The sequence below is a fragment of the Penaeus vannamei genome, unplaced genomic scaffold (assembly GCF_042767895.1).
Source record: "Penaeus vannamei isolate JL-2024 unplaced genomic scaffold, ASM4276789v1 unanchor903, whole genome shotgun sequence".
Taxonomy (NCBI): Eukaryota; Metazoa; Arthropoda; class Malacostraca; order Decapoda; family Penaeidae; genus Penaeus; species Penaeus vannamei.
Window position 1 is genome coordinate 15,001 of NW_027213907.1, and position 15,000 is coordinate 30,000.

Consider the following 15,000-nt stretch of genomic DNA (forward strand, 5'->3'; position numbering starts at 1 on the left):
AAGAAAACCCTCTACTTTGATAATGATTCAGGAAGTGACGATGAAGTGATCCATCAGATTGGCACAAAGATAAAGAAGAAACGCGGGCGGCAAAAGGGACATACTCTAAATAGTGGTCTGTAATATTGCAATTATTTGGATTGCATGACAATTTTTGTGTGATTTTTTTTTTTTTTTTTTTTTTCCATGATTTCTTTTCTTTCTTCCTTTTTTCTCCTTTGTTTCCTTTTTTTCTCATATATTTCTTTTTTTTTCTCAAATCTTCACAACATAGAATAACGTGCAATTGAAATGTATACATTTGTGTAATTCAAGAAATTTTTTTTTTTTTTCTGTATCATTTCTGTTTATAATTTTGTTCTACTATGGGGAACAAGAATGACCTTCATGTTACTCCAATGCAAAAGGATATGTAAGCTTGAAAAGTAATCACAGGATTTTTATTTATTCATTTATTTTTCATGAATCCACTGCAGTAAACTCATGAAGATTGCAAGATGACTCTGCCATTGGAGTTTGCAAATAGCCCCTTATGGAAAATTAGGAATTTGTGTCCTTCCCTCCTTAATGCATTCCTGTCTGACAACTCCAACAGGGACTTGGGTAGCAAAGAAACCCTTAGGACGACCGAGGGTCTCCTACGCGAGCAGCACAAGGGGGAAGAAGAACCCCAGTGAACTGATATGCGAGCTAGGACAGGTTTTCTATAACCTTGGATGGGTTAGTGGGACAGGAGGAGGCATCAGCATAAAGCAGGGGTGAGTGAGTAAGAGAGAGAGTGAGTGAGTAAGAGAAAGAGAGAGCTGAAGTTAGAGAGGAGAGGGGTGTCTGCGTGTGTGTGTGTGCGTGCATCCGTGCGTGCGTGCGTGTGTGAGTTTGGGTGCACGTATGTGTGCGTCCTTGCGTTTGTGAGTTTGAGTGTGCATGTAACAATATATGTATATATATATATATATATATATATATATATATATATATATATATATATATATATATATATATATATATATATATATATATATAAATCATCTTGGTAATAACTTATCAGGTTGCCTGCTAATAGCTAAGATTATGAGGACATGATCATTCATTTGGTGTTACATCTGTCACTCATAGTACACCACACCTAGGATGAGTAAATGTTTTTAATTTCTCATTAAAGGGAGAAAATTTTTGTGGCTCCCTCCGGTGTCCAGAAGGAACGTTTAAAGCCAGAGGATTTGTTTGTCCTCAATGCAGCAGGTGATGAATTGGAAGTCCCAGCAGATAAGCAGCTAAGGAAGAGCCAGTGCACCCCACTTTTTATGCTGGCTTACCAAAGTATGTAGGAGTTATGCTTCACTTTTACACCATGCTACTGGGTGACTGCTCTACAGCTCATGGCAGTTTCAACATGGCAAGGGATTAACCCCTGGATGCTAGGCAGAAACTTGTAAACTGCCATGATATGTATAGAGGTTATCCAGTGTCAAGGGCTTAATAGGGGAGAGGAGAATAGTTATGATTTTGCGATGTTTCTGTTTTTTGGTTGTGGTAGTAGTACTAGTAGTAGTAGTAGTTGTAGAAGTAGTTGTAGTAGTTGTAGAAGTAGTAGTAGTAGTAGTAGTAGTAGTAGTAAAGTTAGTTGTAGTATCAGAAATAGTATTTTGTTGATAATTGTTATTGTTGTTATAAAAACTGAGACTTTCAGTAACATAGGTATTTACTATCAACAGTGCGAGGAGCTGGGGCTGTTATACACAGTCACTCAAAGGCATCTGTGATGGCGACACTAGCCTATGCTGGGTCAGAGTTCAAGGTTACCCATTTGGAAATGATTAAAGTAAGTATGGGACAGAGACATACAGACAAGCAGAACATGATCTTATACAAAAATACTTATGCATCCAGAAGATATTGAACAAATGCCAAAAATTTTATAACCCACAAGTTTATACACCCACAATTACACATGCTCATGCACAAACTTTCTTTCATTCTTATCGTTCATTATGATCCTGATAAACTGAGACATCAAACTTTTATTCATGATTCTTGCTCATGGGTTTACTACTTTGTTTCATTGTTTGGCATTATCTGAAAGGTAAAATATTTGCTGCAGGGTATTAAGTGTGCCTCAGAAGATAGGCAGATGAGGTATGATGAGGAGGTGGTCGTGCCCATTATTGACAATACACCTTTTGAAGCAGATTTGGCAGATAGCATGGCACAGGTGAGGTGATACTGTATACAAGTGTATATTTATATACTATTTATGTATTTATTTACATATTTGTTACTGTCTCTATATTTTCCTGTTTATATTCCCATTTGATATTATAAACTTGCAATATGAAAAATGGAAAGGCTAGGCCATATATCCTAAAATTCAGTCATGCACCGACAACTGCAAGTGCTATTTGGGCTATTTGAGATTGCCTCCTTGTTACAAGCATAAAATAGTCAAGTGTATCTTCCTAGGCAGATTGCTTGAAGTTACCAAAATGTTGAACACTATTAACGTAGCCTCTAATGATTTAAAGGAAACAGTTAAAACGTACAGGAATCTTTAAAGTAGTGTCTTTGGCTATTATTAACTTCAATTTTGTTGTTTTTTTACCAAACACAGGCATTGGAGCTTTACCCTGACACAAATGCTGTGTTGGTTAGACGACATGGTGTTTATGTGTGGGGCGATACATGGGAAAAGGCCAAGACAATGTGAGTAACTTTTTTTTCTTCTTTTTTGTTTTCTTTTTTTCTTTTGATCTTTCTTTCTTTCTTTCTTTCTTAATTTTAGAACAGGGAAATATTTATTTCATTTTATTTTTTTATTTTTTTTATTTTTTTCTCTGAATATCTGTGTGTGAGGTAATAGTTTAAAATTATTCCCTTCACCTATATGTCTGCATGCACCCTCTCTAACATTCCCTCTCTTAGCCTTCTTTTACTGACCTTTCTCTTCTGTACCTCATTGCTTTTCCTTTTTCTCTTTCTTTCACTACCTTTCCTTCATTGCTCTCTCTCTCGCTGCTTACCCTTCACCTTGGCCACTCACACTGCTTCCACATTCCTGCTCTTCCTCGCTTTTTCTTATTATTATTGGTATTATTATTGTTATCATCATCATCACTATTATTATTATTATTATGATTATGATTATCTGTTTTCTGATTCTCCTGTTTCTCTTTTTCTATGTTATTGATTTCATTCATGTTCTCTTTATCAACAGGGCAGAATGTTATGATTACTTGTTTGATATAGCAGTTCAGATGACCAAGTTTGGACTCGACCCTTCAAAGCCCGCGGAAGATGAGGCCAAAACAGAACAAGTGAATGGGAAATGAAGGCAAGACTAGAAAGGAAGTTCTTTTAGCACAAGGCAAAAGGGGAAAAGAATAATAAGGCCAACAGAATTATTCATGCTGGATTTTTTTTGGCCACATTGCCTCGTCTGCTCAAGAAAGGAGTTTTATTTCTAAATCTTAGAATAGAGAAAAGAACTTTTTAAACATGAAAAACTTCCCCCACTTGAAAAATGATAATGATTTTAAATGCCATATTTTCTTTGTATGGGAATAACTTCATTGTATCGTTTTATCATGAGATTTGCACACTCACTATAACCATTCCCTGCAAAAAATGCAATAAAAAATCCAGAAAAGTAAGGAAATCAACTCCTGTGGTTTCTTTTTTATGAGCTTAGTAAGAATGATATTTTAGAAACCATTCATAAGTGCAGCCTGTTTTAACTTTGCAAATTGGTGATGTGTGAAGATGAAATATTTGGTTTTATAATTGTTATTGGGAAATAAGAGATGCTCAAGTTATCCAGATGCAAATGTTACCAAAAGAAAGTTGGTTGATTGGACAAGCCATTACATATTTTAGTTCCTAAGCACTTCTTACCTTTTTCTCCTTCCTTTTCTTGATTTAGATTCTGTTAAAAGCTTGCATCCAGATTTTAAAACATATATATTTATTTATATTTTTAATGAAAAGCAAAGTCTACAAGACTCACAAGAGTATTTCTTACTCTTAAGTTTACCTTTACAAAATGGTATATTGTTATTAATTACAAATTCCTTAAAGAGTTATAAGGTGTAAAGTCATTATCATCACCATGAAGAAAATTAGGATTAAGAAGCAGTCAAAAGAAGAGAATGGAGGAAGCTGTCCACCATCAAAAAGAGTACAAACAAATGAAAACATACCTGTATTTCTTTTTTTTCTATTCCTATTCTAGCATATAATTGCGAGTTAGTTCAAACATTTAGCATGTAGGAAATCAAATCAGAATACACTTTTAAACAAATGAGGGTGAAGTTTGCTGTAACTTTTTATATCATGCAAATGTCTTTGTTGAATTTATAAGCTTCTTGAAAACTGAAGGTATTTGCCAAGATGAAATGTAACACTTTAGTTGATTGCAATAACCAAGTTCAATTGTATCAAATGCAGCTACTGTAATAAATCTGTATGACTGTTAAATTAAAAATCCTCTCTTGAATACAGAACGAGCTTACCCTTTACAGAACACACAATATTGATACTATTTTTATTTGGTAAATTACCATGAAATAAACTTATTGTTCTCCAAATGTTCTTCAGCGTGTCTTTACCTGTCATAACTACTAGACTGCCTCTACTGGAAAAAAGTACTCTGGCAAGAAGTCACAAGCAGTTTGAGTGTGCATATTATTTCTTTTTGGTGTCCATGTATGTTCTCTGAGTGCATGTCACTTCTAGTCACTGACTACTTTGGTCTTATACATTTCCAGTGCTAAGTTAATCATACCTTGTATTATCAGAAAGTTTATTGTAATAAGAGAATGAGACATTTGCCAAGTTTGACTGAAAAATGGTATGAAATAAATATATGGTTTTATGTGAGGTTTTATATACAGTAGTGTAATTATGTGCAAAATATTTTAGCAGAATGTCTATGGGCCAGCTAGCACACCAAAAGGCCTATACATGGCCTACATGAAAACAGAGACATGAGCCATGTATGGTAATATGGTTCCTTAGTGCTTTTTTTTTTACCACCTAATTCCTACAAAACCAACCATTCACCATGGTGCACATCCCAAGGGGTTGAAGGGGTATCAGCTGGGAGCATTGGATTGATATAATGTGTTCCTAGCAAGGTGGTAATTTTTGGTTCTGCATGAAGGACATGTTGCTTGGAGGTCTGCAAGTTAATTTAGTCCATGGTCTCAAGAATGCATATAATCATAGTAGGTTCACAATGTAATTTATACACATTTTTTCATTCTTATCCCTAATAGCATATGTGGGTATAAGGATATGGCCAGACAGGCCTGATCAACAGGCATGCCCAAGGTCAGGGGTCGGCAACCTTTTGAGCATAGTGTACCAATTTATAATTAATGCATTCTTATTGATAACCTTGTGTGCCTCTTTTTTTCATCACTGTATACCCAGATGTATTTTCCTGCAGATGCATAACATGAATGTAACATCATACTAGCATTTAGTATTCTTTATAACAAAAAATATGTTTTATAATTTTAGATTTATACCATATCAATATTTGGACACACTGAGCTTCAAATAACCCTTAGAGTGATCCACTGCAATGGGGGCTGAGGGTATGCTGCAAGTATGAAAACATCTTACTCACATTGGTATTTAGATCCAAAAGCTGATAGCACTCCCTCTCCCACTCCCTCCCTCATAATAAGACAGACAGACAGACTCACTCACTCACTCACTCACTCACTCACTCACTCACTCACTCACTCACTCACTCACTCACTCACTCTCTCTCTCTCTCTCTCTCTCTCTCTCTCCCTCCCTCCCTCCCTCCCTCCCTTCCACCCTCTCTCCCTCTTCCTCCCTCTCCCTCCCTCCCTCTCCCTCCCACCCTCCCTCCTTCCCTTCCTCCCTCCCTCCCTTCCTCCCTCCCTCCCTCCCTCCCTCCTTCCCTCCTTCCCTCACTCCCTCTCCCCCTCCCCCTCCCTCTCCTTCTCCCCCTCCCTCTCCTTCTCCCCCTCCCTCTCCTTCTCCCCCTCCCTCTCCCTCCTTCATAGTAAGTCAGTCTCTCTCTCTCTCTCTCTCTCTCTCTCTCTCTCTCTCTCTCTTTCTCTCTCTTCCTCTCTCTCTATCTATCTACCTATCTGTCTCTATCTATCTCTATCTCACTCATATTAATTTGCTGTTTAACTTTTTTTCTTTGCTCCTCTGAATCACAGAGCATGCCATAGACAAGCACTCTGTGTGCCAAGTCTGGCACTCGTGCCAAAGGTTGCTGATCTCTGCAGTAAGTGATGTCAGAAGCAGGCAGACTATTGGGAAATCAATAATTTTGCAAATGCATATCAGTTGTTTAGCCAGGAGTTCGATTTATGTGCTACTTTGTGGGCTTGTCCAAGGTCTGTTGCTCTGGATATGCCTTAACATACATTGGTTTTGTTGAAAATTAGTTATCTTTGAGAATTAATATTTTATTATATTAGTTTATTATAATATTCTGTATTCTTTATCCACAGTTATGTGGTGAAAGATGATACCTTCTTGAGAATTCCTTTAGTTTTAAGTGATTCAGGATAGTGCCCCCAAGCTTTGTATCAATAATACTCAAAAAATTGAAACAATGATTACACTAAAATTCAAAATGTACTTTAACTTAGAGAGGATACAATTAATTGTGTAAATCTGAACTATAACCCTTTTAGGTAGATTAGATGCAGACATAAACTTAAACAAAATTCCTTGCTCTCTGTGATGATCACTCAGTTCTCACACAGAATAATTTATGAAAACCAAAACATCATAAAACATTTATAGGATTAATCTTTAATGATTAATCTTAATAATTATTAATATTTAGAATTGATAAATCAATTTTAATAGCAACTTAAACAACTTTAGCATTTCAAAGTAATAGGAAATAATATCTCCAAACATCAACTTTTAGTGTATTCACACCTTGTATATCATTAATCTTTAACCAAACAAAGACTAAGACAACAGGAAAATACCTATGATATATTGAGAATCTTGCTGAGTAGGCTGAATGACATTTCTTAGTTAATGACCTTCATCCTGCCTACCAAGCCCAAAGAAATCTGAACTCAAACCCCCCCTCACAGATTTCTGCAGTCCACTCAGTGGATGGATGGATCACCAGATCATGTGGGGGTTTGTGAATTTTAGGCTGAGTATTTTGAGCAGCTCTATCAGGTAGATCCTCCAGTAGTTAGTTTGGACACAGGAGCTGTGGCAATTCCTCTGCCGGATTCAATCATCAGTGGGAAAGGCATATGCACCATCCCTGCCAAACTGCTAAAGGCTGGCGGTGAACCTGTGGCATGGGGTTTCCATGCTGTCCTGGCTGCCATCTGGCAGTCTGGTATCATTCCTGCTGAGGGGTGTGGCCATCTTTCTCTGGAATGGGAAAGGAGATCAATGGGATTGTAGCAACTGTCATGGAATCATACTGTACAGCATACAGGTCCTTGTGACCACTCACCAAGACACCAGAGACTGGAGCAATATGTATTCACTCCTGGCATGTCCACATTGTGGAACACTTGTGACTTTAGTCATGGGCTACTTGCAGCCTACTTTGACCTTAAGAAAGTGGGAGATTCTGACACTTGGGGGAATTGCACCAAGGATTGTTGAACTAATAGCAAGCCTATATACTGGTACTAAATGTATTGTCAAGTGTGATGGGAGCCTGTTCAGTTTCTTCCCTGTTAATTTAGGAGTGTTCCTGCACAAACACTTAAACACTTGTGAACTGGCTAATGGGCAGAGTTACTATCTAAAGTCATTGTGGAGCAACACTAGGCAATATCAAAGTCACTAACCTTGACTTTTGTGATGCTGTTGCTATCCTGAGTTTTTAGAATTGCTGGTGGTGGCTCTTGTATTCCGCAATGATGTGAAGCCCTTTGGGTTTAGAGGACTCCTGAACCAAAACCAAGATTCAGGATTTTGTGGGCCTGTTAAAAGAACCAGTTCAGTCGATACGTGATCACAGCAAAGACACTGATCACAGAGAGCTTTATATAGCTTGGCAGTCCAGTCCATGTCTATGCGCTGTCACACAGGGAACTCAGAAGACAGATTGGAATAGCAGCAGGAGCCATCAACTCAGTCAACAAGAGTGGAGATGCAGGTCTTTGTGCAGAAGGACCAAGCTACATGTCTTCAAGGCCTTGATACTACTAGTGAAACCTGGACACTATCTAGTGGCTTGGGGTCATGTCTTGATAACTTTTGTAACAGCTCCTTGTGCCAAATCATGGGGTACAGTTGGTAGGACCATGTGTCTAACCAAAGGTTACACTGTTAGACCACCATAGGACCTACTACTTGCATTATCTGGGACTGCCAACTCAGGGTATACAGGCACTTAGCTTGTTTCCCTATGGATGACCCTGCCCATCAGGTTGTCTCTAACCGAGACAATCTTAGATGGAGTAGGCCCATGGGATGTCCTAGGATGTTGTGGCTTGGGCTGATTGACCAGATATATTGTGAGGAGCAGGAGATTGCTCAAGGCCTTGCCTGGCAGCTTACCATGGGGGACCCTGGTGGCTGGAATTGAAGGGTGAATGCAGCTATGCACCTACAGAGGCATTAAACCCAGTGAATGATTGTGAAATGTGAAAAATGGTATCTGGAAAAAAATCTGGAACAGAGTAATGAGAAGAGCAATAATAGACATTTAGGATGCATATAAAGAGAAGATGCATGTGTCACTTTGTATACAGTAGCTGCAGCAGTGCTGTAAATAAAGCAACTCATGGCTGTTCCAAGTATTCCTCCATATGAGACTGGAGAGTCATATTGATTCTATTATGAGCAGATGAGAAAACTAACGTCTTTATATCTAGTAGATAAAAAAAATGATAATGAAAAATACATAGCCTGAAGGTTCAATTTATTTTTTTGAGATTCAAACTGACACCCAAAAATCTGGTGAAAAACTTAGATAGAGCTGACCTTTGTGAACAATATGTTCATTGTATTAAGTAATAGGAAGGTAACAAGAAACAACCTAACTACACATAAATTATACATCATACACAGATTTCTCACCTATGCATATGATATTTTGAAATACAACCATAATCAAACATTAAATATACAATTTATCTATCAAAAAATATGATATTTTTTTAGTTACACTCATTACAAGCCAATATAGTAAAGGATCAATTCATACCCTTAGAATTTTATGTAAGTGAAATAAAAAAAAAAAAAAATGTATACACATTTATATATATGTACATACATATATATATATATATATATATATATTTATATATATATATATATATATATATATATATATATATATATATATATATATATATATATATATATAATGATAATAATAATAATAATGATAATACAAAATAAGGGAAGTTCCAATATATCCAAATACTGGAATGCATGCAGGAGGATTCACAGAAATGTCAAGAGATAAAGCAGAGGAATACCATTTTTCATCAATTGCTGAGCATTGTGTACACAGGCCTAAAGTCTAAATTATTACGACTTGCTTATATATTAGTAAGTTGATTAATTTTACATTGTATCTGGCAGACAAGTTTTTCATGTCTTGATTATATGGGTTCAAAACGGCAAATCTGTCTATTGAAAAGCAAATACTTTGTGTGTGTGTGTGTGTGTGTGTGTGTGTGTGTGTGTGTGTGTGTGTGTGTGTGTGTGTGTGTGTGTGTGTGTGTGTGTGTGTGTGTGTGTGTGTGTGTGTGTGTGTGTGTGTGTGTGTGTGTGTGTGTGTGCGTGTGCGCGTGTGCGCGTGTGCGCGTGTGCGCGTGTGCGCGTGTGCGCGTGTGTGTGCGCGCGCGTGTGTGTGTGTGTATTCTTAAGGAAAAATTAAAAACGTCATGCTAAGGCGACAATAAAAAAATAAAAATTCCCAACTAAGTGCCCCTTCCAATTTAAGGCTAACAATATTAAAAATGAAAAACAAGACAAGGAACATTATAAGAAGACTATTATGTTAAAATCTCCAGTACCAAAGAGCATTACAGGATATTTTTCATTGGCATTGTTGACTACTGCAGCATATAATAGATTCCTGAAAGCTAAATGTCCCTTCAACATTCTGAGAATATGACTTATAAATGGAATGTGTAGGATTTCTATTAATATATTCATATTTCGTATTCAATATGAGGTTCTATCCTAATAAAGAATTCCCACTTGGCAAAGAGTGTGCAGCTCACAAACTATTTATTGTGATTGAAGAATTCTTTTCCCCAATTCTAATTCTTCTATCATTTACCCTGATTCCTTCTCAAAATTCTGTTTGCTTAGCCAAACAACAGAATCAAGAAAATCTTATTATCTAAATTTCATTCAAACTTACCACAATAGCTATTCTGGAAGCTGTTTGGATATATTAAATGTGCAATTAATTAAGCCTTTCATATTGTGCCATGGATAAAGGTATGAATGAGAATAACTATCTTCACAGTGCAAGAAATGTATGTCACTATATCTTTATTAGAAATGCTTTATGCATTTTTTAAGATATAGTTGAAATGTGTCAAATATGATTTGACATACAAATCTTTTGCACTCCAAACATATTAATTCTCAGTCATCCCTTTTTAACATCTGTCAAAACAACCTATGTACATTGTGCCATGGAACTGAATATTTCCCTTTCAAGAGAAGCAGCACTACATTTGATTTCACACTGAGACAGTCAAAAGAAAATATAATTCATAATTATAAAAAAGAATGCAAACATATATCCATGTAAAGAGTACACTAAAACACACACAAACACAATTACAAACATCCCTCTTCTTTACATAGCTACCATCTTCCCACTTGCAGATACCATAGTTTTCTTAATCTTACAATATCATTAAAATATCACAAGGAAATTCACTTGGATGTCACACATAGTTGGTCTGTGAACCAAAAACAACCTGTTTTTCAACCCTTGGCTTGTTATTTTTCTTCACAAACAAATTTACTTCTAACTAGGAGTAGTATTTTCTAAAATTGGTAAAACTCACTGTTTGTTGACCAAGACTTCAAATAAAAAGAGGCCATCAAGGTTCACATTAATGAGTTATATTTTCTATTCATGTCTAAATTTGTGACTAGACCAAAGCATCACTATACTGAGAGTCAACATGCAACCTTGAAATTTGGAACAGATTCTCATGATTGTGACACTGTGACAGAAGTCCCACTGACTGATTTTGCAAATGACAAAAAAAGAAGGAAACAGTATATATATAACCATGAATCACTCAAGAGACAGGACATAGTTTTCATTAAAAAAAAATAATAAAATTTATTCATCACCAATGTAAGCATTTTACTTGAGATCTGTTCTAATCTCATAACCATAATTTTGTCAATATCTATTCACATCACTATTATTGCTATTTATTTGCCATGATTTCCTGTACAAAAGAAAAATCTTCCTGTTATTGTACTATAATCTTCATTACTAGTATCAATATCACTCAAACCACCTTCATAGATATGACCTAAATGAGGCAAATTGTTATATTGGCTTCATATGTATACAACCTAGTAAATATTTTGGCCAAGTCTGTTCAAAGCACCACTAATTTTACTTAAATCATACAAATTCAAAATAAAACACTGATCTGGCTCCATTGAAAATAGAATTAACATTTGCATTAAATTGAACTTGTTTTTTAACAAATGTACTCCAAGTAAAACAAGTAAAAATAAACAATGCAATATCAAGATACCCTACATGCACAAACTAATTAATTTACCATACTATAACAATAAATATCTTTAGCCAATTTGCCTGTTTTTCACATCAAGTAAAAATGCAGAATCATGAAATTACCTGCTAAAACAAAATCAACCCCATTTTTTTACAACCTGAATATGAAGAAAGAAAAGAAAAATCTACCAACAATTGCCTTTTCTTAGATATTTGGATAAACAACCTCTGCCTAACTTAAATGAAACTATGGTATACAACTATTTGTAACAATGAACAAACTCTACAAATTTCAGATTCAAATTATGCTTGTTATGTTATCTGAATTTGAGATCTTAATTGAAAATAAACTATGTGTTCCTTTCATACATGGTTCTAATCAAACCACATTAAATACTGACAGCACCCTACCATCTTCAACCTTCATTAACCACAATAACCTCAGACCACATGGATTCAGGCCACATCCCATTTTCTCTGACATTGGGGGGGCTGCTCTTCCAGTCCCAATGCTTGATAGGAGTAAACCAAGATGGCCCATAATTTGCTCGGATGTATTCTTCCGTCTGGCATGGAATGCGCACTTTTAGATCTAAGAATTCTGTCCAGCATAGAGTAAAAGCTGGGAAGACATATCTGGAAAGAAGGCTTTTTGTTGTTATTTTGATCATAAACATAGAGAGTAAATCTGTTATTCAAATCTATAAAGAGAGAAATAAAAATCTAAGACATTTACTTGAATACCAAGGTTTATCTTCATCATCTATAGATGTTAAACAATGGTAGAGAGTATATGTCACACAAGACTAGGACTCAAAAATATCTACTTGTAAATGGACTAAAATAATGATGCATGACATGGACACGATAAAACACTGATGGCAGGAGTGCTGGTAAAAATGCATTGTCCGCAATTTGTTTTATTATCATATTTTTCCACAAAGATGGCTCCAAGGACTCAATTACTAGGTCTAACTAATCATACCAATCTACTCTGTTCCTTGAATCTTTTCTGAAAATCTTTTCTCTTATAATCTCTATCAGTGATTTTAACTTTATATTGATGACGATGACAACGACAACAATGAAAATGATGATGGTGATGCAGGTAATAATAACAATAATAATGATGATAATAATCATAATAATATTAATAATATTAATAATAATATTAATAATATTAATAATAATATTAATAATATTAATAATAATATTAATAATATTAATAATAATATTAATAATATTAATAATAATAAAAATAATAGTAATAATAATAAAAATAATAAAAACAATAATAATGACAATGATAGCAATAATGATCCTAATAATAAAAATAAAAATAATTATAACAAAAAATAAATTACAATAATAATAATAAGTATCATAAAATAATAACAATCACAGTAATAATAATAAATACCATGATAACAATAATAATAATAATAATAATAACAATAATAATACTGATAATAATAATAATAATAATACCAGTGAGTAAACAGACACTTGTCTTGGTCTAGAAGTTCAAAATTCAAGATAAGGCTGAAAAGATTTTCCTGAAAGCAGCATGATGTATTTACTGGCAACAGAAATGATAAATGACAGATAACTATTCACAATAATGATTAAAAATTGACAATCAGATACTGCACACCATGGCAATTGACCATATGCATGAATCTAACAGAGCATATACACTCTGTATCATATAAAAATGAACATAACTAAATAAACATATCTTACTTGAATTTCTTCCCTGTTTTGGCCTGTGTTCCTCCATTCCACATGGTGGCTCCCTCAGTATAGAAGAAAAATATGTCCAATTTAATGTCTTCTTCTTTGAAAGAGAGTTCAAAGCTGTCAGACACTTTGCCAAACTTGTGCGTTAATCTCAATCCTCTCCTCTGAAATTCTTCAACAAGTCTTGGGTTATAGTCCTCAATGAACACGCCAATGTCAACATCCATCGCCCAAGGTATGATGTCACACTGCCGATAAAATCCTGTTCAGGTATGAAGACATTTTAAAATGGTGCTAGTAAATGCTTGACAATAATTTCTTAAAAGTACATATAAAAGCAACAAAACTTTTGGAATTTATAATGTACTTTCTGTCCATAACACAGAGGTCAGTATTATTTAGTAAATAGAAATGTGTCCTTAACCTGATGCTACCGGGGATGATATGTACATACATGCCATGCCCACTGGGAGTTCATTTCATTAATTGTTTTTACACAGAGATAGCTCCATAAGTACTTAGTCACCAATTGAACCTGTTAACCCTTTTCCTTGATTTTTGGAAATACTCTCTTTTATCTTAAGTCAAAGTCAATGACTTTATAATAATCATAATGTCTAAACTAATAACACTGATATTGATAGCATTAATAATGATAATAATAATAATAATAATAATAATAATAATAATAATAATAATAATAGTAAAAAATATCTTTCCCAAAATCTCTAAAACAAGGAAAGGTAAGGTTACAATGTCTACTAATTGTCTCCTTGGTAGCTGAGCAGTTTTGGAGCCATCTATGTGGAGAGACATTTCACAAAAGAAACTAAAGTGAACATTACATTTTCCCAGTGAAATTGAGCTAATTTCCACAAAAACAAAGTGTGACCTTGCTAACTTACCAAGGCATGTGCCACTGCTGAGCCAGAAAGGAATCTTCAACTGATCCATCAGCGTCTTAGCCTTGGCCAGCAATTTCCAAGCTTTATGTTTAAATCTGCAAAAAAAAAATCTAAAATAAGACTTTCTTTAAAATAGTACCATAGCCATATTTATCTTACTGGAAAATATTTCACACAAACTATTGCAGTGTGATATGAGAATATCAAAAAAGGCACATCATAACATTACCTCACTTCAGAAGGTGTTTCTTCCTTCATGTGCTTTAAGTTGTAGAATGTTGCTCTTGATTCATTACAAGGGATGAAATGGGATGTTTTGTGGTCGCGGACAAATGCTTCAATATCACTTGGAATTGTTAAATCAACTTCATCTATTCTTGCATCCTTTGTACTGAAGCTGTTGAAAGAATTAGCTATCATAGTGCAATCTCAAAGTTTGACAAAAGGTTTTATAGAATAAAACATTTTTTGAGTCATAAGCATGTGTGAGAGAAGACTAATGCCAAAATATCTCACCGTTCATATGCCCGATCAACCCTCATATTTTCCCAAGTGTCTTTGGTTATGTATTGTTTTACTTGGGCCATATTGTGAGGAGGTCCATTCAGGGCATACTGTCGCAGGTAACCTTCAATCAGAGCA

The 15,000-nt window shown here is 35.0% G+C and overlaps 2 protein-coding genes across 7 annotated transcripts in view; one reads left to right on the forward strand and one right to left on the reverse strand.

The window, feature by feature from the left end:
* The window catches only part of LOC113806693 (probable methylthioribulose-1-phosphate dehydratase), an 11,300-nt gene extending 6,716 nt beyond the window's left edge, over positions 1-4,584 (forward strand). For 2 of the 3 annotated variants that reach the window (XM_027357857.2, XM_070119911.1), the window contains exons 2-8: positions 1-115; positions 596-758; positions 1,163-1,320; positions 1,716-1,822; positions 2,102-2,212; positions 2,609-2,700; positions 3,212-4,584. The exon at positions 1-115 is cut by the window's left edge and continues 206 nt beyond it. In XM_027357857.2, the coding sequence (XP_027213658.1) occupies positions 1-115; positions 596-758; positions 1,163-1,320; positions 1,716-1,822; positions 2,102-2,212; positions 2,609-2,700; positions 3,212-3,326 (861 nt within the window). In that variant the 3' untranslated portion in view covers positions 3,327-4,584. The remainder of the gene's footprint in view (positions 116-595; positions 759-1,162; positions 1,321-1,715; positions 1,823-2,101; positions 2,213-2,608; positions 2,701-3,211) is intronic. The other variant, XM_027357858.2, reaches the window with a different exon arrangement.
* A 4,300-nt stretch (positions 4,585-8,884) lies between these two features.
* Positions 8,885-15,000, reverse strand: part of LOC113806695 (ribitol-5-phosphate transferase FKTN) — a 9,776-nt gene continuing 3,660 nt past the window's right edge. For all 4 annotated transcript variants that reach the window (XM_027357859.2, XM_070119915.1, XM_027357860.2 and 1 more), the window contains exons 4-8: positions 14,875-14,986; positions 14,588-14,755; positions 14,359-14,453; positions 13,457-13,715; positions 8,885-12,349 (exon numbers count right to left, since the gene is read on the reverse strand). In XM_027357859.2, the coding sequence (XP_027213660.2) occupies positions 12,130-12,349; positions 13,457-13,715; positions 14,359-14,453; positions 14,588-14,755; positions 14,875-14,986 (854 nt within the window). In that variant the 3' untranslated portion in view covers positions 8,885-12,129. The remainder of the gene's footprint in view (positions 12,350-13,456; positions 13,716-14,358; positions 14,454-14,587; positions 14,756-14,874; positions 14,987-15,000) is intronic.